Source organism: Corvus moneduloides, chromosome Z (assembly GCF_009650955.1).
Source record: "Corvus moneduloides isolate bCorMon1 chromosome Z, bCorMon1.pri, whole genome shotgun sequence".
Taxonomy (NCBI): domain Eukaryota; kingdom Metazoa; phylum Chordata; class Aves; order Passeriformes; family Corvidae; genus Corvus; species Corvus moneduloides.
In genome coordinates, this window is record NC_045511.1 from 65,161,568 (window position 1) to 65,185,304 (window position 23,737).

The 23,737-nt window shown below is 42.0% G+C and overlaps 2 protein-coding genes across 6 annotated transcripts in view; one reads left to right on the plus strand and one right to left on the minus strand.

Annotated features, from left to right (window-relative positions):
• SMARCA2 (SWI/SNF related, matrix associated, actin dependent regulator of chromatin, subfamily a, member 2) overlaps positions 1-7,658 on the minus strand; it is a 121,697-nt gene extending 114,039 nt beyond the window's left edge. For 2 of the 5 annotated variants that reach the window (XM_032096662.1, XM_032096660.1), the window contains exon 1: positions 6,040-6,248. In XM_032096662.1, coding sequence (XP_031952553.1) covers positions 6,040-6,087 — 48 coding nt within the window. In that variant the 5' untranslated portion in view covers positions 6,088-6,248. Of the gene's footprint in view, positions 1-6,039; positions 6,249-6,448; positions 6,522-7,509 lie in introns of those variants that run through there. The other 3 variants (XM_032096663.1, XM_032096659.1, XM_032096661.1) reach the window with 3 other exon arrangements.
• Positions 7,398-23,737, plus strand: part of LOC116438280 — a 43,884-nt gene continuing 27,544 nt past the window's right edge. Inside the window, exons 1-5 of the mRNA XM_032097113.1 lie at positions 7,398-7,559; positions 7,626-8,120; positions 19,268-19,397; positions 20,435-20,511; positions 21,047-21,122. Coding sequence (XP_031953004.1) covers positions 7,398-7,559; positions 7,626-8,120; positions 19,268-19,397; positions 20,435-20,511; positions 21,047-21,122 — 940 coding nt within the window. The remainder of the gene's footprint in view (positions 7,560-7,625; positions 8,121-19,267; positions 19,398-20,434; positions 20,512-21,046; positions 21,123-23,737) is intronic.

Consider the following 23,737-nt stretch of genomic DNA (forward strand, 5'->3'; position numbering starts at 1 on the left):
GATACCTAGCACCACCACCATCCAGAAAAACGCGCACAGAACAATCAATTACAAAAGTACTATCAGTACACAGCATCCTGAAATATCTTACTTCACAAAAGACAACTACCTACACCTATGCATTAAAATGGGTATCAAAATCTTCCCCTCTATTCACCTATCCACCCTATTTAAAATTCAACTTGTAGTTCTCATAAAAACTGGCTCCAGTCTCAGGCCCATTAGTTACACTGCCATTTACAAATACATTAAACATACCCTGTATGCAAATTTGAAAAATTTAAAATTCTTTTTGCTAGGATAACAAGTGTCCAAACTATGAAAAACAGTAGCTCCCAGAGGTGAATGTTTGCACTACGTGCACCAGATTAAGTTCCTTCATCATCTTTCTTTGAGAGAAGATAAACTTACCCAATCTCACATAATTGGGAATTGTCTTAAACAGATTTGTATTCAGAGATTTTGTATGTCAAAGAACATGTGAAAAAAAAAAAAGTAATTTATAAAATCTGTATCAAGGGAACATAAAGTACTGGAAAATACTACTTAAATGCAAGTAATAAATCCTGTCTGAAGACAGTCATGGAAATAAAGAGACAAAGCAATCTTCTCTGGCAACAGTAGTTCACAAAATTAAAAAAACAGGCACTGATCTAAACCAGAACGCAGTATGGCCCTCCCAATTAAGTATCTGTTCACAGAACCAACCTGTTAAAAAGTTTATGGTTTAGCATGTTTCAAAAATAGTTTAGTTTATATTTATTAAGTCTGAGATTGCATTAAAAAAACCCATATAAATTAGGCACCCTGCTCTCATTAAAATTCAGTAAAAGCTAGATACCTAATTCATTTAGGCCCTTATCAAAGTCTCATTAAAGTCAAAGCAAAAATCTACAAAAAGACAACAGGCTAAACAGTGCCCAAGCTCCATGCAGATAGCACTGGTATTAGTTTGGCTAAATTCTGGTGTCAGCAATGAAAAAAGCAGTATGAAGTCAACTCCCTGCCAAAGCCAGTGTTGACCTATTTATTTGGACTGCTTTTTATTGACTGCCCATTAGAATTAAAAAGCAAGGGGAAGGAGAGGCAAAAAAAGTAAATGTTTCCAACAAATTACAAGACTATAGTACAATGAAAAAAAATTAAAATTCCATTTTATTGTTCCAAGTGACAAGGCTGTTGGCCCTGATTCTCAAACACATTACATGTTGTTTAACTGTTTTTCAAGCGTCCAATCTTACAATTTCAAAACACTCACTGAAGTAATATTACTCACATGACTTCAAATAGGACGGGTTTTTTTTCCTGAACTGTAATCCCTTACCACCTCTTGGATTTATTTAGATCAACATGACCAATTCTCTTTTGTGAACAGCCCCAGATGAACTACTGGCAACTGAATTAGTTGTCATGAATCACATGGTTCCTCCTGTGGTCTCAAAGAATTTCTCCACCTCTGCTGACACAACCAGAGCTAAGACAGGGAAATAAAAAAGGCACCTATCCTTTGTCAGAGTAACTTCAGCCAGATCCAAATACAAAGAAGAGCCACAAAACCAAGAGCTGAAAATTAAGAGAGACACTTAGGATCTCTGCTCAACTATTTCTAGCTCAAATGGTTTAGGACAGTGAATACCTACACTGTAAACAATTTGAAATAACAGTCACTAAGCATAAATATTTCTGCACTGTCATTTTATATACACTGAGAAAGTTTTGTAGATGTAAGTAATTCACTGTACAGTAAGACCCCCACCAGTTCAATGTTTCTATTACACATATTTTGGTATAAACCTGCTACAAACCCAAAGGTAACAATGGCAGGGATTTTTTCGCATGAGGAAATATTAGCAGATCCCAAACGAAAACACAGCAGGTAAAAAACTATTTGCATTACTTTGGAATTCAAGACCAGCTGTACACCCAAAAAGATCCAGGGATTATAGACTGCTTTGACAGGGCACACACCAAGTCTAAGAACAGATGGAGCAGTAGGTATTTATAATTCTTCTAGCTAGTTCCCTTCACCATCCAATATAACTTCTGCCTTTCCTCTCAACCTAAACTGAACCTCAGCCAGGATGTTTTGGCCACATCTCCTGCCTTGGATATGTAGTGAAAAATAAGGAAACTATACTGCTTAGAGCTGATCAAATATGGACCCAAACAACAGCCACAAAGATACTGAAATACTGACTGTAACTTTGTCTTCACAGAAAAATAGTTACAGTCTGCTTCTCCCCACACATTTCCAACTGAAGTCATGATTCACAGGTGGCTTTGAAAAGATAAACTGTAAACTTCTGATACACTACAGGCTAAAGGAGCTATCTTTATTATACTACCTTAGAAAACATGAAATTATACTGTCAGTGATTTGTACTACTTGCATAATCTGCTAACTATAATCAAAAGAATATGCTCAAAGTAGAAGAGCTGATTAATAATGACAGCAGCTCATCATCATAAAATAACTTATCATGCTTAAAAGCAAATCAGTGTTTTGTATTGTACAACTTCTGCATTACCTTTCATCATGATTTAACTATTGTCATTTGACTAAATGACGATTCAATCAATAAACATGTTCACATGAAATAACAAAGAATCAGTGAAAATACTCAAATCTTCAACTAATATATACCATAGTTATCAGTTCACGTAAGAGAAGCCAAACACACTAACAGCTGAGATCCTGCCTTTGTGCAGTCATGCATGCAGTGTCAGTGTAACTTGAAAACCTTCTGCAAGGGAATTTGTAGTTTAAAACACAAACCACAGAACCAGAAATGCTGAACCTTAATTACTTATCCAGACACTTAGGCCAGAAGAAAAAAACCTCTGCACATGACTTTAGCCGCATGTCTAGCTCTCTATCAGAAACTGTTGCAGGCATCCCAGCAGAGCGCACAAAACAGGTGGAATGCTTACACCAGAAACGTCATTGTGGAGTCATGTAGTGTAAGATCCATTTTCACATGCAGAGACAATTTACTTTAGGATGACAGTCAGTACTCCTCACCTTGAAATATTCTTGTAGAAATTCTTATTCCTACTGCATAGCTGTTTCAGCTTTACAGGAAGTTCAACTTTTCTCAACTGCTCTAGCTTACAGCCTACCCTCTTAGGAAAAACTCACATCAGCAGCAAAAAATGACTGGCTAACAGCTGGGAATTGAATGTACTCCAGACTGTCAAAAGGCATAATCACAAATCAGAGTGCACGCAAGTTAGGCTAAGCTATGCTGCCAGACTTTACTGTGAAGACGCCACAGCACAGACATATGATCCTTTCTGATAGCTTTGCTGCAGAAGACAGTAGCCTTCAGGAAAAGAGGACAGCTAGATAGCTGCAGTCACAAGTATAATTGCCATTAGACAATGCCCAAGATCAAGCCCGTGTTTGCTACATATGTAGGTTCCACTGTAAATTTCAGGCACAGAAAACTGATACAGGCCACTACTGAATGGCCATGGATTAAGTTTTCATACAGTGAGCTTTACTACGGGTATTAATCACAGTTATTGAACATTGTCTTCTCATTCAATTCTTTAAAAAAAGAAGCCACAATGAGATACAGGCAGAAGGAAAGGAATGCACCACAGTACTGACAGGCCTTGGCTCTACTTAAACAGGGAAGAAGAGGAGGAAGAAGGGAGAAGATTGTTTTAAATACAAGTTACTTGTGGGAAAGTATTGATGAAAACATACATGAAAAGTGTATAATTTCTGTAAAAATAAACTTATTTTTAACATTTTCTGAAAGGTCCCACCTCTAAGTGATCCACCTGGGTACTCAAACTCTGAAGTGATAAATAGGAAATATTCTCTGCCAAGTAGAGACAAACAGGAAAATGTTTATGCCTAATAAGTAATGACTTTACACGTCAGAAATAAAGACAACAATTTTCAGTGTTAGTCTTCTTATTCTACTATATTTACAAACTATCAAAAGATGTATTTAAGAAAGCTTTACTTTCTTCCCTTATTCATCCTGATTTATTTTATCTTGGAAGTAAGATATGAGCTCTTCTCTAATGCCAATTTTATGACAAGTGATCTTTATGCCATAATGTGTTTACTATTCTACTAGAAAATCAGGGAAAAAACCAAACTAGTCTGATAAAGTCCAAAAGTGATGGAGGTCCAGAAAACACCCTTTACACATAGAGAACTTTTCACTGCAGCAGGAAATACAAGAAAGTGTAACAGACATTTTGATGAGTAATTTGCAAAAATGTTCTAAATCATACAAAGAACTAGAAGTTTCCTTCTGAAAAGGATCACTTGTAGTTCACAGCAATATTACTCACCAGGACCACAAAAAACATTTTTTAAGTTGCTACTGTGAACATTCTGACCTTAACTTCAAAAGTCCAACAAAAACTGAGAAAAATATATCTGGAGATAGTAATTTCAAACACACCTTTGTCAAGAATATATGTAATGTAGTAAGTATGCCAGCTGAAGGACTTTTTGTCTTGTCAATTTTCAAGCCTCAGGTGCTGGTGAAAGCATTTTTCAAACTTGACAAGAAACGCTCACAGACCACTTCAGAAATGAACAAAACAAAAGATCTAAGACTTCTTTGAACACACTCTTTTGGCACACGTTCTATGCAACACCACAGAAATACCAGTCTTAAAGCGGAGATATAACTCATGAGAGAAATAGTGTTTTTAACGAAGCTTTACTCTCAGCTCTGGCAAGTCCACATATGCTGTATGATGCACTCTAATTTTTAAAAGCTCACTATCCATACAGTCTTTCTGTTTTCTATTACTGTGATAGATAGATAGATAGATAGATAGATGAACAGATAAATAGATCTACAGATAAATAGATCTATATATATAGACACAAAAACCTGCCTTGACGCAAGCCTATCCTTCTGGTACACTACTTTTTTTTGCCCTTAGAATAACAAAAGGACAAAAGAAACAAAGTCAGAGACAGTAATAGGGCAATTAGATTCCCAAAGAGAAAGTGTGCCGGTATTTGCACAACAATAGTAACTTGCACAGAAGAAACTGCCCCACCCCGAACGAGTAACTGGTATACTACCAAAGGAATTAAATTCTGGTACAGTGTTTATCGGTTGGGTCTGAGGGGCTGTGGTTAAAACCACTTAACACTTTAGAAAGCTAAAGCAAAACAGGAGAGAGCGCAAACGGAACAACGCCGTGTCACAAACTCCAGATCAATTCTTCACTGAAAGCATGCAGAATACTTAAAGCGGTAAAAAACCCGACCAAACAAAAAACCGAAAAACCACCAACAACTTAAATTCTTCAACCGGTTATTTACTTGCATATTCACACTCACATAAATATTCATAAAAATACATCCTAAAAAGAACAGCGTTAACGTAAAGTTCGCTAAGTCTGAGTATCGAACATAAGAAGCAGATAGCAAGAAAAAACAAATTCGGTGCGATGTACGTAATCATGCAGACACTTTTACACTCCCTTTACTTGACCATAACGCACGCACAGGGAAAAAACCAAAATAAAAACAACCCAAGCCAATCGTTAAACTGTAACTTCAGATCGAGTTTAGAACAGCTGTAACTTTTCCAGCCGTGCGCAGTTTGCAGTTCCACCATTATAAATTTAAGAGGGGAGGAGACAACGTAAGAAACTCCATTTCTCCACGCACCGCGGACACAAGGAAAAGCCGCTGCAGGGGATCCGCGACCCGGGAACCCCGGGGGGCGGCGGGGCAAGGGCGGCTGCTCCTCCCTCCCTCCGCGGCAGCACCGCTGCTCTGCCCTTGGGTGCTCGGGCCCTGCAGGACGGGCGGCGCGCAGGCCTCGGCGCCGGGCCGCCCGCCACCTCCCCCGCAAAGGCGCCGGGGCGGGCGCGCACAACCAGCCGGGCCCTGTTTTCCCCCTCCAGCCTTTCTGGAAAGTTTTCTCCCCGGCCGACAGGCTGTAAAACGTCCCTGCCTGGAAATGCGGCCCCGCTGCCACCTTCTCCCGCCCCTCCACGAAGCAGCGAGTGCGCTGCTGACGGCGGTGTCCGCGCACGGCCCCGTACCTCGGCCGCAGGCGGGCGGGCCGGCGGGAGGGCGAGCAGCCGGGTCATGCCTCAGGGCTGGGCTGGGCCCGTCTCCCCGCCTCTCCTTCCCTCCGCCACCATGTCACGCCGACCAAACATGTCTGTGCGCCTGTGTGTGGCGGCGGTGACTTCCTGATCCGCCGCCGCTCGCACAGGCGGAGGAACGAGAAAGGCCACCCACCCTCCTACCGTGCCCCAGCCGCCGCCGCGTCCCGCCTCTGCCCCGCAGCGGCCCGGGGACGGGCTCCGCTGCCCGCCGGCCCCGCCCGCCAGCTGGCTGCAGCAGCTCTCTGCCGCCCACCTCGCCTCCGGCAGGGCACAGAACTTTTCCAGGTGCCAAACACCGCCGTCCCCTCTCCCGACATAGGGGCAAGCGACCCGCAGCTACCTGAGCATCCGCGCGCGTGTGCATCCTGGCTCCCGCCCGGCCGGGTTAAAAAAAAATAAATTTCCGCGCACACCGGAAATAAAACGCTTTTTTGCTTGGCAGGCGATTCCAAAATTCTAAGCGCATGTTTTGTGCTACTCTGCTTGGGGGTGGGGATGAGGAGGAGGGCGAATTTCTGCAGGGAAAACGGGAGGGGTACGACGACATGCAAGCTATTTTGGGAAGTAAACCGCGACACCTTTACAGCAGGAGTGACTGCACAGTTAAAAACAAGAGACCGAAAAGCAACAGGAGCCGCAGCCCGTCGGCTGAAGTCCCAGCCCCCGCTTCTTTCCCCCTCGCCGGTGTGTGCAATGTTTGTGACAGACAGCGAGATGATCCGGATCATGGCCTCCCTGGCTCTGCCGGGGAATGCCGCTACTCTCCTCTCAGGCGAGACCGCTCCCCCACGCACCATGTTCCTCCCTCCCCATGCCTCCCCACTTCCCGTGGCTCGGCTGGGTCTGCGCCAGCGTGTGCCACGGAGCAGAAACAGCCCCACCGCACCGCGCTCTGCTACCTCCGGACACCCTGAACTTCACCCTGCGACCCCCGGCAGCTGCGGCGGAACCGCCCACGGCCCGTCCGTGTGGGCTGTCGCTCCCCAAGGATCTGTTTCTCCCGTGGCCGCGTCGCCCGCAGCCCGTGACACGCTCGCTGGGCGGCAAGACCGAGAGTGCCGCTGACTCACGAGTCAGCCACCGGCGACTCCGTGGGGGTTCTGTCGCTCCCACTCCGGAGATACGCATCGTGATTATTCCAGAATAATACCAGATCAAAAGTTTCTTCTCTCCACCCACTGGGGGATAAAAATATTGGGGAGGGCCGGGCGCCGGGAAAGGTGGGGAGAGGAAGCAGGTGGCACGGCAGCGCCTGGGACCGGCGGGGCCGTGCGCGGGGAAGGGGAGCGATGGAGAGAGGGAAGGTGGGCAGGGTACGAGCCGTCGCGGCCGCTGACAATAAAGGACCGTGCCGGGCACGGGGAGCTGGCGGGGTTGGACCAAGTTGCAAGTTGTATTTACCTTCCGCCCGGGCGGAGCACCGTGCTGATTGTCGCTCCTCTCCCCCTTCAGTGAGTCACCCGAGGCCAGAACCGGAGCGAGGGACTAGATTACGAACATGACTTCATTGGTGACAGCCATTCCCTCCTCTTCCTAAACTCCTGCCCCTCCTCCGCCCCCCCCGTCGCGGACGCCACTGCTCAGGCAGCGGTGTTCCCATTGGTTCCCCGGGCAGGGAGTGCCCGCCCCCTTGCGCAGAAGGGGCGGTTCTATTGGTTCTAGGAGCTGTCGCTCAGCTGAGAGGCGGGCGGGCGGAGGTGTGCAGGCGCGCGCGGGGCGGGGTGCGCTGCGCTCCGCTCCCTCGCTGGCCGTGCAGCGGCGGGCAGCCTGCGCTCCGATCGGGTGCCGCCGCCGCGCTCTTGTGCCCCTCCCAGCTCGCCTCTGCGGCGGGGAGAGAGGGGCAGGACTTCTTTCCGTACGAAGGCGGCGGCAGGGCGCGGGCGGCAGTCGCGGGAGTAGTTTGGGGAAGAGGTGAAGAAGGTGCTGGAACTGCGCCGTACCTCTGCCCCGCTGGAGGGGCGGGGAGGAGCCAGCCTGACGGGTCTTCGGTCAGCTGTGTCTGGCTGGTGGGAGTGAGTGTATGTGTGTTTGTGTGTGTGTGCGCGTGCCCAGGGCGGGTGTCTCACTCTCCTTAAAAAAAAAAAAAAAAAAATAGGGGGAAAAAGTTAGACTCCGTCCCCTCTCTCCAGTGGCAGAGGGTGCTGTCGTGGACGAGAGGAGGCTGCTGAGAACATTCCAGCAGAACCGGCCTGTCAGGCAGGCTGCGGCTCCAGCGGCAGCGCCGGGCTGCCCGCAGCTCCGCGCGGTGCAGGGCCGGGCCGGCTGCTGAGGCAGATAGAGGGAACCCGGGTGAAGAGCCGCGGTGGATCTCTTGTTTTCTGAGGGATAGGGAGGGAAAACAGTGCAGTTACGTTTCTTCCGTCTTGCTTGCAACACTTGCTTCCCTTGGAGTAGATTTTTTACAGCTGGTTTGGAAGTACGCTTTCCTGTTCCATGTGCTGCTGCCGTTTTTTGGGTTGGTTTTTTGTTTGTGGGGTTTTTTTGTTGGGTTGGTTTTTTTTTTTTTTAATGCATTAGGTGGTTTACCTGGTTTGCAGGGGCCGCAGAGTTCTCATGTTTTTTGTACAAGCTATACCTGTTCGTGTAACAGGCGACTAAGTACTTTGTTAAAATAATGGGCCCGCCAGCCTGAGGGGATTTTTTTCTTGAACGCGAGTTGTAGAGACAAAAAAAAAAAAAATACAGCCAGACTACCGTACATGGTGTTACATGTAGTTACATTTTCTAAGATCATGTCACATGGGCGGCATTTGCCATTTTGAAAGTAGTGTATCTCCTACTGTAAATTTCACTTTTTACTGTGGGGTAAGAATGTTCATAGGAACCTAAGTAAAATCAGTAGCTACTACAGATGCTCAGGTGACTGAGTTTAACGTGAAGTTCCTCTTCTGTGGTCAGGTGGAGCAGTTAAAGACCTGAAGCAGTGCTGGGAGCACCTTGTAGTCTTTAAGTGACAGGTATTGTTTACGTGGTGTTTAGCTTGGAGTGCTTTTTATTGTTCAATCATCAATTTACAGTGCTGGCAATATGATGCTAATTACTACTGTTCCTGTAGTTTTCCAATGTAGTCGTTAGCTTCATCTTATTTTTTATGTAAATGACCAGAATGCCGAAAGATAAGTGTGTAAGAGTCAGTGCTAACTGGACAACACTAAGTATCAATAAAGTAAAAAGTTTAAAAGGCTGTATTTTCAGTTCACCATTGTCAGTGAAAAATATTTACTTGAGAACAAATTCAAAGAAATTGAAACATTCAAATCTTTATATACAAAATAACTTATGTCATCATGTAAATCTTTTGATCCACTTGTAATTTATAGCTTTGGTTTTAGCTTTGTCTTAAGCTGCGAACTGGTGTCTAAGAGATAAAAGAATGTAGTTAACATTCTTGGAAAATTATGCTAATGGAAATGAAAGTGGTAAAGAGATCCTTTTTTATTATCTCTTTTTTTTTTCTTCTTCTTCTTAATACGCTTTTCTTAATACTGAAACTCTCATTAAGCAGTCATTTGCGTTTGTGGTTTGTTTTTCCTCCTCCATTCCCCAGCGTATGTCTGAGGACTGTTTGCCTTTTCTCTCTGCAGAAGAGAAAACAAACATTAAGTAATGGAGGAGAAGTTTTCTTTCAAGATGGCTCAACTGTTTGTTGGATTCAGCTGCACTCAAACCATTCTAAACCAGGTCAAGCCATTCTTTTTGTTAGAAAGCATACAGAAAAGAGAAAGAAATATAAAGTTGATCTTTCAGGCAAAAGAAAAAAGGGTTCTCATGACTCTGGGATAGATGCAGCTATATTTAGTTAATGATTATATTTATTTTGGGAAGGTTGCAGCAACCGATTTCATTTTGCGAGAGCGTGAACATGCCTGTTGCTGGTGTCAGTCTGAAGGCTTTTTCTTCTTGTGTTTTGATGAAGTACCATTGAATCTCATTGTAACTTGTACTAAGGGGATGGGAAACATGGGGGTTTTTTGTCAAGGGAGGCATGTTCAACTGATACAAAAAATCTTAATTGGAAGGGTGAGTGAGGCTTCCCTATGTGAGATTCAAGTAGCTGAAGCTTTGTGCATAATGGATATGTAAACATGATGAATAATCACACACTATAGTATAAATTTGTTTTTCCCCTATTTATTTATCTAACATAGCAAAAGGAAGAAAAGATGAGGCCCCTTAACTTGAATTAATGGTGTGGATGCAGCCAGTAATGGTAAAATGGCACGTAAAATTCTCGAACTAGATAAGGTACCACTACAAGAAGAGGTATGTCTTTGACTAGCTACATACGTTGTTGTAGAGGTAAAGCTGATTTATATGAAGAATGATACCAACATAATAAGTCTGTTTAGAAACTGATGTATCAGTGGAACTCTTGCAGGGACACTTCTACCAAAAGGAGATCATTACCATCAGGGAGTTGCAGTTATTTACAGCAACCTCACCATTACCACCTTGAAACCCCTGCTGGAACAGTTAGTGATGCTATTTCTGTGTTTGCTACCAATTGTTTGCCAGAGACAATTGCACTCACTGCAACAGAAATAGCAAAAAAATTATTTTTTAATATCTCAGCCAGTTCGTAGAAGAATCCAGCTGCTTTAGCCTGGGTGGCCAGTGAAAAAAGGCTAAAGCTAGAACATTCCAAGATGGCTTCATGATCAGGCTTCTGCATAAAAACCAAAACAGAAGAAAAGTGTTTTTTCATGTGTCCAGGGAAATCATAAAGAAGTGAACTTGCCATCCACAACTCCATGGGCTCTGATGGGGTACGCCCATGAGTGCTGAAGGAAGACATGATTGCTAGGCCCCTCTCAGATCTTTGAAAGGTCATGGCAGTCAGGAAAGTTGCCAGAGTACTGGAGAAAAGCAAGTACCACCCTGGTCTTCAAAGCAGGCAAGAAGGAGGACCCAGAGAGCTACAGGCTAGTCAGTCTCAACCCCTGAAAAGGTGATGAAATGTTTCATCCTGGAGGCCGTGTCCACACGCGTGATAGACGAGAAGATGATGAAGGGTAGTCACGATATTTAACCAACGTGATTGCCCTCTGTGCTGAGACAACTACCTGGGTGGATGAGGGAAGAGCAGTGGATGTTTTGCTGGACTTAGAGCAAGAGTTTTGACGCTGTCTCTAGTGATATCCTTGTAGGCAAGCTCAGGAAGCATGAGCTGGATGAGCGGACAGTGAGATGCAGTGAGAACTGGCACCTCGCTGTCTGCTCATCCAGCCCACGCTTCCTGAGCTTGAACCGCAGATCCCAGACGGTTGTAATCAGTGGCACAGGGAGGCCTGTCTCTAGTGGTGTTCCCAAGGGTTCAGTACTGGTCTGGTATGGTTTAACTAGTTCATCAGTGACTTGGATGAAGGGGCATATACCTCCTCAGTGATGTTCACTGACGACACAAACCTGGAAGAAGTGGCCGATATCCCAGAGGGCTGTGCAGACCTTCAGAAGGACTTCAGCAGGTTGGAGAGGTGAGCAGAGAGGATCCGTCTGAAATTCAACAATGTGTTCGATTCTGGGCTCCTCAGGACAAGAGAGACTTGGAGCTCCTGGAACATGTCCAGTGGAGGGCAGCAAAGGTGGGGCTGGAGCATCCCAGTTACGAGAAAAGGCTAAAGGACAGGGCCTATTCAGTCTGGAGAAGACTGTGAGAGGATCACATCAATATGTATAAGTATCTGAATATCTGACAGGTGGACGTCATGAGGATGGAGCTAAGCTCTTCTCTAGTAATGCTGAGTAATGGGCAGAAGCTGGAACACAGGAAGATCCACCTGAACATGAAGTTCTCTACTAATTGAGCACTGGAGCAGGTTGCCCATAACAGCTGCGGAGTTTCCTTCCCTGGAGTACTCAAAAGCAGTCTAGACAAAATTCTGAGTACCATGCCCCAGGGGATCCTTCTTGAGCAAGGAGGCTGGTGATGTCCAGTGGTCTTCTCATGACCTGTCTGTTAAATGGGAACAATGCATTCCCTGAAGTAGGTGAATCCAGGGGGGAAGGTTACTCTTTAACCATCTGTTGTTCTCCAGTATGTAACGAAATGAGTGTACCATACTCTATTGTTGTATGTGGAGTGTGTCTCAGCCTGGTATGATTGAGAACAAAGTCAATTGGAGCTGGTTTGAGCTTTTCCTTCTCTTGTGGAAGAGTTAATTACTACTTAATTTAAAAGTAAAACTTACGTTCAAATACAACTTTTATGAATGTGCTTGGTACTCATGCCCCTTTTCCCTTAGCCTCTTTTTTATGGAGACATGCTCATCCATTTGCATTCACAGGTTTAAAAGATAGAGCCTGTTTCAAAGTAGCTTCATTTGCTCTAAACTCTCAAGGTGTTTTTGTGAGTGTGATGTTGAAAAGACAATATTCAGGTGAGATCTTTTCAAGGCTAAACAGAGGGTAATAACAATCTCCTTGGTCAAAAGAGCCTTTCTAAATACATTCCATGATAAAGCTGGTATGTGAAAAAGGTGAGCTGGCTTGCAGAGATCATGTGTTACTGTTCTATTCATTTTGTGGTCTCTAAAGTTCTGGAGTTTGGTTTACTGTCATGTTTTATGGAAGAGGGGAAGCACATGGTGGTGTTACCTCTTTCTCCCTTTGTTCTTTTCAGGCTGCCATTGTACTTCCCAAGCAAATAGTCCCAGTTTTGTGTGTATGTTTTTACAAGAGTAACACTCTACACCTGATTTTGTTGAATTTTATCTTAATAGTTTCTGAGCCTCTGCAATTTCTCAACATCCATTTCAGTTCCAATCCTCTCTTCTGAAGTGCTCGCCAAATCTCACTAGCTTTATGTCAGCTGCAGATTTTGTAAACATACTCATTACTGAAGAAATTTAAAAGACTATTAAAGAGAGCCATGCCCAGAATAGATCTCTCTGGTACTCTGATGTGTCCTCAGTTATTAGGCATTCATTCCTGGGTGTTGACCTGTTGTTGTTCTGGCATCCCGTTATCTTCATGTGTGCATGTAGTAAGATGATTTGTTTTCTAGTTCTGGCTCTTCCTGGCCTGTTGCACAGCCTTCTGGAAGCGGTCAAACGTCTTTTGTTCAGTGGAGCAAACCCAGAATTCTCAACCGAAGCCTGATTTCTTAAAGAATCCATTTTGCTGTTCTTCCTGTGGTTAATAGCGCTCCTATGACAAATGTGAATTTGCCCATCTTTAAACATTCTCTGAGTTTGCCTCTTGAGTACAAGATGCAGGTAAAATCTCTCATGATTAACTTATTCTGGTGTTCCTTTTTAGAATCATGCTAATTACTGGGCAGTGTCAGAATACATAAAGAAAACTACCACTGTAGAACTTTGAATAGATGAGATCGGGAAAAATAATTTCTTTGCTGTATGATTACAAAGACTATGCTGATTCAGTTTAGTCCAAGTGAAAAGCAAGTATCAAGGACAATGGGTTTTTTCTTCAACTAAGAGTCAAGTCAAGCCACTATTCAAAGAATGGCATATATTCCATACATGTAATATATGTTCTAGGTTGGAATATGCTGTTAGGTTAGAAAGGAAGTCTGTTTAGGCAGTGAATATTGCCGGCCTTTGAAAAGCGTGACTTGCACTGAACGTTCTGTATAAATCACAGCTGCATACCAGGGAAATCTTACATCTGTTCAATTAGTAGAATTTCCCGTAACTTGTTTTTTTCTCCTCCATGCACTTTTCGTTCCTCCAATCAAGTTTGAGTTGTGTTCCTCTCTTTTTTCTCACAAGTGTTTATCTTTGCACTTTTCACCTTCCTTTTTACAGCTACCTAATTTTTTTCATTTGCTTTATGTTTTCTTCCGGAATGTTTTTTTCCTTCATCGGTGCTGTTTAAGCCAGTGTTACTCACAGTGGAATTACATTATGTAAAAAATACTTCTTTGTGTAAGCTACTGCTCACTGTTTAAACAATGTTTGAGAGCCAATTATGACTACTTTCTCCTCTTCTTGAACAATGGACTTGGTTTTGCCCAGATACAAGCATATTTAAGATAGTAGAATCTAAGTAAAGCTGAATTTGGCATGACTTTAACAGAACTTTCATCCTCCCTAAATATGTGTTTTTTCTCATACTTAACTTCATCATATGAAAGGGGATATTCTTGTCCTGGCAACCAGGAAAATAAAGAGCACAGACAAAAAAAAAAAGTAACTCTACTTCTCATTCTCCAAAGAGAAAATGTAGCGATTTTTTTTGTTGTTTTCACAGTATTTTTCCGGGGTCCTGTTGTCTGTTTCATATGTCCTTAGTTTTCGGATTATAAGGTTGTGAATCCACAAGCAAGGCACGTGTTATATCAATATTTTTTTTTTAATTCTTAAGCAGTAGAATATGTTTGCAACTTCTCAGTCATGGTATCTGTTTTCACATAATACAATAGCAACTGAATACAATTAGAACATACTGGTAAATTTTATAAGTCAGTGCACTGTATTGAAGTATGTATATGAAGTAGCAGAATATGTTAAGATTCTCTCCTACCCAAATGTGTAACATTTGAGACAAGTCCTGGAATGTCTCATTAGCCTTCTTATCTCAAAAATGTATTTTATCAAAAATCAACCTGGTGAGTATGATGATAAGGGAAAACAACAGTAAAATGGGGAGGGAAATGGTCTGTTATTAGCCTTCTTATCTCAAAAATGTATTTTATCAAAAATCAACCTGGTGAGTATGATGATAAGGGAAAACAACAGTAAAATGGGGAGGGAAATGGTCTGTTAAGAGAGGATTGTTTCAGTATTTTGTTAAATATGTTCTCAGTGTTCAAGGGCAATTTTATTGGGTACCCTAACACAGTTTTCCTAGGTGAGTGACTGCTCTCTGCTCAGTTACACAATTTGATCAGAAGTACCAAAGGCAAATAGCAGATCTGGGATGCGTAAGTTTTTCTAGAGGCTATCGAATACCTGGATAAATTGGAGCTATCTCTGCTGCTACTCAACTTGCAGAGTAATCACAAGATAAAGCCTTAAGGGTGTTCTCTCTGTGCTCCCCTATGAGCTCATTGCTAACTGTTATAGGAGGTATTTTTATTTTCAATTTATACTTCTTCCTTACTAAATCAGATGCATGAACATGGAATACAGCTACTCAAGAAGGAAGATATGCAATTTAAAATGTGGAGTTTTGAATTCAGCTGGCCTTGTCAATATGCAGACTTTTTCTAATTTAGTGTTCACACTCTGGTTAGGACATAAGAATAGTTTGCTTCTGTTTAAAGCTAAACAGATCTTAAAGCTAAAAGATCTTAAAAATAAATCCTTCATTGTGGGATGGTGTACAGGACAGGCCATTCAGCAGTGCCAATGGAAGAAGTAGATGTCAGCTTTCTGCCACTGTTGTGTTAGTCACTGCTTCTAGTGATCTGCTGACACAGCAATTCATATGACCACTCTTTAACACAGATAAATCGGGTTAATTTTGACTGGTAATGTAAATTGGGTGTGGTGAACATGACCCAGCCATGGGCACTCACAGCCCAGAGAGCCAAATGTGTCCTGGGCTGCATCCAAAGCAGCGCGCAGCCAGCAGGGAGGAGCCGTGCCCCTCTGCTCTGGTGAGACCTCACCTGCAGTGCTGCAGGTGGTCCCAGCACAGGAAGGACATGGACCTGTTGGAGTGAGTCCAGAGGAAGCCACCAAGATGATAGAGGGGTGGAACATCTCTCCTGTTGGGAAGGGCTGAGAGAATTGGGTTTGTTCAGTCTGGAGAAGAGAAGGTTTTGAAGTGACCTCATTGCAGCCTTCCGGTACCTGAAGGGAGCCTGCAAGAAAGATGCAGAGAGATGTTTCAGAAGGACAGGTAGTGACAGGCTAAGGGGGAATGGTTTCCAACTGAAAGACAGGAGGTTTAGGTTAGATACTAGGAAGAAATTATTTTCCTGTGAGGCTAGTGAGGCATTAGAACAGGTTGCCCACAGTAGCTGTCGACGTCCCATCCCTGGAAGTGTTCAAGGTGAGTTTGGATGGAACTCTAAGCAACCTGGTCTAGTGAAAGGTGGTGCTGCCCATAGTAGGGGTTGGAACTAGATCATCTTTAAGGCTCATTGCAATCCAGACCATTCTATGATATGAGCCAACCCATTGCATTTTGGCAAAGTAATGCTGCTGCAGGCTGTGTTTTTCACATGTTACAGAGAATTCCATTCTTCACAAGAAATGTGATGGGTGAAGGCAACTTTTAATCCAACAAAACAGGTGATTGCAGAAAGAGTCATCCAGTCATAAATGGGATATCATAAAAGGGATAAATAATTTTGTGAAAAAATTGTGAATTCACATAGTCTGTCTTAGCCAGGAACATTTCTGTGTTAAGAAAATACCTGTGTTCCTTTTAGAAACCCTAATGAGTTGTTCAGCCTTTTTACATGTTTTGTACTGTATTACATGTAAATTCTGCTACTTACGTTGCAAGGGTTTTGTGTTCATTGTAGCAGTGACTTTGCCTGCTGTCTGTGAGCTAGAGGCTGTTTGGCCTTTGCCATCCTGTACATGTTAAACTTAGCAGCAGTTATGGAGCATTGTTTTAATACATGATGTTTTAATCTACCTGAATCATGTACGTGAGTTAACTCACAATCAAGTGCTTGACAGCTTCTGGGTAGGATAAGTGATAATGATACTTACTGTCCAGTTTGTCTTGTGCAATAAATGGTAAGTTAGCTGAGACAGCTAAGAGATAGTTAGCCTCTGGCAAAGAAAGTTCTCAGAACAGCTGTAACTACATACTATATAGCTTGGAAAATGTTCATACTTTCAGAAACTTAGGTATAAATACAGGAAAAAAGTCTGTCGGTAGATGAAATTGTGAGGCTCAGCACAGATTATTCTCACCAGCTTTGCTAGAGACCTCCTATGAAAAATTACTAAACTATTCAAGGTTCTACTAGGCTCAAATAGTGCTCCTCTCATTACAGCTCTGACACAAATTTCAGTAGTTTGAAATAAAATATTTTAATAGGACATTACCCCATGGCTAGGCTTCCTCTCCCATAAATCATAAAACATTTTCCTGGAATTGGCCCATTAGATTCTGAGTTGTTTGCAGAGAGTAAACTACCAGGTCTAAGTTTGATGGTGCTGTTCCAGTTTAACCTGTGATAGCTGAGGTGTGGACATGGCACTGCTTCTTAAGCCAAAACCACAGAGTGGTTTTTGCTGTGGGGCTTTGTGGATGTCTATGGATATGGAGACTCTGTTACTGCCAACTTCACAAAGTCACCTGACACTTTCCATGAAGAGAAAGTACAGCCTACTGAAAGAGATTTTACATCATGGGACACTCCATTGTCCTGGCTGGCAGAAGGCAGAATGGTCTGTGTGTTAGTAATGTCTTCAACTGCTGCAGCAGTTTGCTGCAATGCTTATGAGTCAGAGCCCTATATTTCTGATGAGAAGATACTCAGAGGAGTTAGAAGCCGGTCACACAGAACTTAACGATGGTTTTCAAATATTTGTGTTATCAACTGTCACAAAACAAAAATTGTTTTCCTCCTTTCACTTCCTCTAGAGTGTATAAAACACATGCAGTTAACCAACCATTCTAAATTTCTGAAAATTTACAACTTACTAAAAAAACCTGGGACTTTTCTGCAAAATTAATGAGGACTTTTTCCACAATAAGGTTTGTATAGAATGACTTGCTTAGAGCAATAACAAAATAGAGCAAAACAACTGTCAGGCTAATCCCTGCAGCAGGGAGTGGGAATCTGGGAAAAAGTTGTCATCACTTGTTATCTGCCTAGTTGCAGAGGTGTCATAAAGTGTCTTAAATGACCTGAGTGTACTTGAAGAGTATTAATACTAGACAACGAGGAGAAAGATGCAACTAAATCTTAACATACTGGTATCTGGAAGAAAGTAGATAAGTTTAATAGCTCAGAGTTCATTTGTCCAGGATAAAAGATGAAAGTATCAAGGAAAATAAGCCATCATGTAACTGTGGATTTGTGCTGGAGAGGTATTTGTCTAATAGAGACTTAACTCTAGTGCACTTGCTAATTTCAGTAAATATAAAGGGGTGCATTTAAATGGGTTATCTCTGATTAGAAGCTTTGAAAGGCAATGTGATTCCACTCCATGGAAGCCAATGAGCTAGGTAAACTTCCACTCCTTAGTTACAAAGAGCCTGATATTAATAATCTGGGTGATGACACTAGGTTGATATGTTGTTATTATTATATTGTCTATAATGCTTATAATTTTGTCAGTTGTTTCCTGTATTATTTATTGGCCCATTGTATTTGCTTCCTATTTATCAGGGCAAATGGATTTTTCTAAGCATGTCAGGGGTACAATCCTCTGCCTCACTATTGCCTCCATGCATTCTAATGTGTGCTAACAGTAACATTAAGGACTATGGCTGTGCACCTTTTGCCCTTGACTGCCATCTGCCTTTTCACCAGGCCCAGTACTGTGATAAAAATTATCAAGCAAAGCAAGCTGTCAGTGTGGTATGCCTGGGTATAAGTGTAGGTTGACATTTAGGTTCATGGGTGTTAGTATGTGTGGTGTACAGATTGGTAAGCAGCACACGTGCATAATTGTATTAAACTTGCTCAGGAGGCTTTCAAAAAATGCAGAGAACCTGCATTCTGCTGCTGCACCTCCAAGACTGGATGCATTAAGAATAATTAACAAGGAAGGAAACAAATTGTGAATGGATAGGTGCAAGCAGACTGAGATAGAAGAGTAATAAGACAACCATCCCCACAGTGACCAAATAAAGTGACATTTAAAAGTTAACTGGAAACACGTACTGGAGTGCTGTGTAAGAAAACCCCAGGGACAAGGAAAGAAATACAATCACTTTCAAAAAAACATGCTAATATAGCCCTACATGTAAGGGATATAATGACAAAACAATCCCCAAGCTAACAACAGTTTAATTGGAGATGCAGTTGCGTAAGCCTGAAACAGGTATGAAACGTGGAAATCTCTAGCAAAGCATTCGTTATCCTGCACCACTGTAAACAAACCAAGCTACTTTTTTTGTCATTAGAAAATTATTAGGGGCATTATTGATAAATTGGGTTAATTGATAAATTGGAATTTATTATCATAAAGTTTCTTGTTTGTGGAAGAGGTGATAATGGTTCAGGTAACAGGAAAATTGTTTTGAAGTAATGATTAGAGTTCTGTCTCTCTCCTTTCAGCTCTTCTTCCCACATTACTCCCACTATAGTCAGCCATCGCCCTACCTGTCCTCCATCAGGAGGACTTACAAGAGACTAAGCTTACTCCTTCTGCCATGGTGTAGGACAACCAGGAGAAGAAAAGAACTCGGTACTTTTATTGATCCTGTTTGCTCCTGCTTCTGCCTTGCATCCCTCCAACTCTTTCCTCAGAAGCCAAGGTTATGCAAATAGGAAGTAAAACTAACTCTTCAGGTTGTATAGGTTGCTGAAATAACTGATTATTGCTGTCTTATTCCAAATAAAGCAGATAATCTGCTAATTTGCTTCCTACTTTGTTTGGGCAAAAAGTTGTTTTTTTCACTTGTGAGAGACTGAACAGGCTGCATTTGGAATCCAGGAACGAGCTACGTTCAGAGCAGTCTAAATAGAGATTGCACAGGCATGTCTGTTTCTGAAGCCACTACACAGAGGGAGGACTTTCCGGAAGAACCCCTGAGAGCAAAGGTGTGGCACAAATCCTTGCACAGGGCAGATCCAAACTGGAAGGTTAACCCTAAAAGCACCAGCAACATGTTAGATTCAGAAACCATCCCAAAAGTTAAATAGAAATTGCCCACTTAGAAGCTGATTGGCTAGTGGGACAGACTCTAGCTAGTCTTGTTGCCTGGGAAGTTTACCTACAAAATCTGTGACTCAGCATAGACTTTTTAAATAAAGGAGTTGGACCATGTGCATGGGTAAGGGCAATAGCAGCCGGCCCAGTTAGCAAAAACGCATGGACTGTTGAAGAATAAGTCAAATACACTGGAGACTGTGGGTTTCACTTGTACATAGTCAGCATCCACAGAGAATAACATTGACAAGATGTGAAAATCTATTACTCTGGCAAATCTAGAGATGAGGCTCCATTATCAGCGTCAGTGATGTATCCATTGCTATTCCTTGCTTCCTGTACATCACCCATTAAACAGGCAAAATTTTGGCCATTTTGAAGAATGAAGGATCCCCCCCAAAATATTGCTCCTTCTAAATACCCATTCTCTTTCTTATACCTAGTTCCTGTGGGTTCAAGTGGGGATTTTTTTGTTGTTTTGTGGGGCTTTGTCCCTGTTTTTGTTTGTTTGTTTTTTGTAAATCTGCCTTAAAATACACATGAAACCTGATGACTTGCATCTGTGTTCCTAGCTGGTATGTATGGTCTGCCTAGAAGAAAAATGGCTTTTTTCTTACATGAGGGGGAAGCTGAGGAAGCACAAGAGAAGGTAAGAATAAGAGAAAAGTCATAATGGGAATAAGAAACAAATCAAGTTAAAACTAATTTATGGGAAAAAATTCAGGCCAGGGAATGTGAAATGGAGGTTCCTGGCAGTTAGTGGAAAGCCCATTTGACTGAGCCAGTTCTTTTGCCTCCTCATGGCTGCTGCAGGTTTTTCTCATAGCTGGCATGTAATGTCAAAACGAATTCTACGCTTTGTTTCATCTGATAGGTGTACTTGGAACCTCCTGAATAAGCAACCAACACAACCTCGCACAGAAGCAATTATGATTGTAGTTGGTTAGAGGATGATCTTAGGGATAAAAAAGACTCAGTAGAGATTGTAAACAAGTACCATTTTTATCATGCTACCATGGCTCAGGTACACTATTAATTTTTGTTACGGTTAAAGGAGTGTTATACCTATTTAAGAAACAAGTGCCTTAATGCTGCTGCAATTGTGGAGAGGCTGAATTGAGGGTTAAGGCAATCCACCTTCAGAGATCTCAAATTTCAGTCATGATGAAAGTGCTTTTTTCCAGGCATGGCTTATTCAACCAAGGATTACATTGTTGTGTAATTTTACTCAAGAAACAGCCTGGCTATTAGGAGACACTGGTGAGTAGAAAATTTGTTGTTTAAAGGATTGTGATTGTGATAGTTACCACAAGCCCTGCAACACACCATACAATCAGTTTAGGAATGAAGGTCTGCAGTTATATTGAGGTTTGTATTTGATGGCCAGGCTTTGCCAGAGGCCCTCTGGAAAATCAAAGTGCTGGTTTCAAGAATTGGTAAAGATGTTAGTGCAGATGGTACTTGAAATATCATAGATGGAACCTTTCCTACTGTATTGTTTCTGAAAGTACACGTGTGATCTGGGTTTGTACCTCTTTGGAAATTCTTTTATTTTTAATTCAGATAACAGCAAGTAAATTGCTGCCAAAACATTATGGAACTATGCTGCACATAGCTACCATATTTTCTTGTCCTGAGAAATTCTGCTTGCTTCTTTTTTTTTTTTTTTTTTTTTTTTTTTCATACCTTGGCTTAAAGAAAGCAGCATTAAATTGTATTGGAAGCTAAATTGAGTAAACTGTACCAATACTGCTGTTCAGATCCCTACCACTGGCTTTCTTAATATGTAGTCCTGGCATATGGAGCCATGTTAACACGTGATGGTAGAATTTCTAGCTAAGCATGCCATGGTGGTGCATTTTCTCCCCCAGTGTTTCCTTATGTCTGCAATGACATTGTTGAGAGCAGTATTCTTGTGCTGCAAATGTACTTTGGCCAAGCACCTAAATTCTTGCAAGTTAGATAATCCCCACTTTGAAAGCATGAGGACAGCATGCAATTTCCCTGAAAGAAAGAATAAATTAGTGGCAGATATATGGACACCACATAGAGGTCAACTCTTTATCCAGTTATCTAGCTGGAAGGAATGTTGAATCTGTGTTGATATAGTGTATTTCCTCTTATGGCTCAATGACTTGCATTAATCACTTGATGGGAGGAAGAGGGATATTGCGAAGGCATTCTGTAAAACAACCACTGTCAACAAGAATTTTGACAGTTGAGTTTAAAGACTTGTAGTTTTAAATTTGGATTCTATTTAGTAAAAATTTTTTAGAAAACAAGTTGTCCAAGAATAGAGTGAAAATAAATAGTGACTTATCTTACCCTTGTAATGATTTGCTGATTATCTTCACAAAGTGGAAGTGTTTGTAGGAGGATGTACTTCGATTTCAAATACAAGCAGGGCTTTGTAAACATATTCAAGTCACTGTGCACATGGCAGCTTTGTTTGCTCCTAGAACCTACTCTAGATGGGTTATATATTAAAAATCTCACACAACAGTTACATTATTGTGCAATTACTATCTTTAAAGGTTTGTTAAAATACTTTGCAGTTTTCTTTCTAATACCGTAGAAGGTCTGCTATCCATCCAATCATAGATTTTTGCATTACAAAGTTATTTTGGCGCCATCTCCAAAAAGCACATAACAAGTGTGCTGCAGTATTGGGCCTTTCTGGTTTGCCGTGTAGCTGGATGCTGGCTGGGTATCTGTGACTGTTCAGTTCCAAAAGAGCCATTTTGTGGTTGTGGGGTTTGGGGGTTTTTTTGTGATATGATTCATAATTCACTGTCTTCAAGATCCACCACCCACAACTACTTTTTGGCCAAATTTAAGACTGGAAAGAGGGGACCCAGTAGTCACTGAGTCACTTCTGTTTTGCGCCAACAAGTTGCTCTCTTGCTGATTAGCCACCTGCTTTTGATCTGGATTATATCCAGACCTGCTCCAGCTGGCCAGAGAATGGGAAAGTCAGCTGTAGTCAGGGATACCTGCAAAGCACTGAGAGCTACAGCAAAGCATCTTTGAAGAGAAGCACAGGGAAAGGCAAATTAAAGGGAGAGCAAGGGGAAAAAAAAGGCAAGGAGCCAATTTCTGATCTCAGCATCACTGATGTCACTAATATGAATTTGGTCCACAGAGTGCTGAGGAAATGAGAATAGAAACAGGTCAGAGAGAAAGGTGACAGACTAGCACAGGTGACAGGGAGGGAAAAATTAATCATGTCTCAACTGTAGTCTTAGTGGCTACTCTGCTTTAACACTTGTAATGTCTTTTACTCATCCAAGAACATAAAATTAGTAAAATCATTCCAACAGACTTCTTGTCTTTCATAGCAGCTCCAGCCAGGGATTTGTACTGGTGGTGCAGTTATCTGCAGATCCATTTGAAAAGCAATATGCACAGATCTAATGAAGAGGAAAAGGTTTAAATCTCATGTTTCAAGTGAAATCCTATAGTAGCAAACATCCTTATACTTTAGATCTTCCTTCTTGTAATGTTCTACACATTTCCAAGGTTGCTTAATTTTCCGGTGAATACCAACAGGCTTCAACTATGCTTTAGAACATGTTCTTGTAAAAAAGTGCAACAAACACACAAAAAACTACCTTCCTGAAATATTTTCTTTTGAAAATGTTTATGAAACTCCATTGGTGAGTCAAAAAAGATAAAAATAAATGTTAAGTTTGCTGCAAGGATTTATTTAGTTGTTTCACTAGACTATTTGTTCTGAAAGTAGTTTTTCTTCTTCTAAAATAAGAAGCAAAAAGTATGCATGAAGAACCCTTCATCTGCTTTTAAGTATTCTTCAATCTAAAAAAACTGTGTTTAATTAATTATTTTTTTATAGTGAGTCCATTCTAAATTCTTTC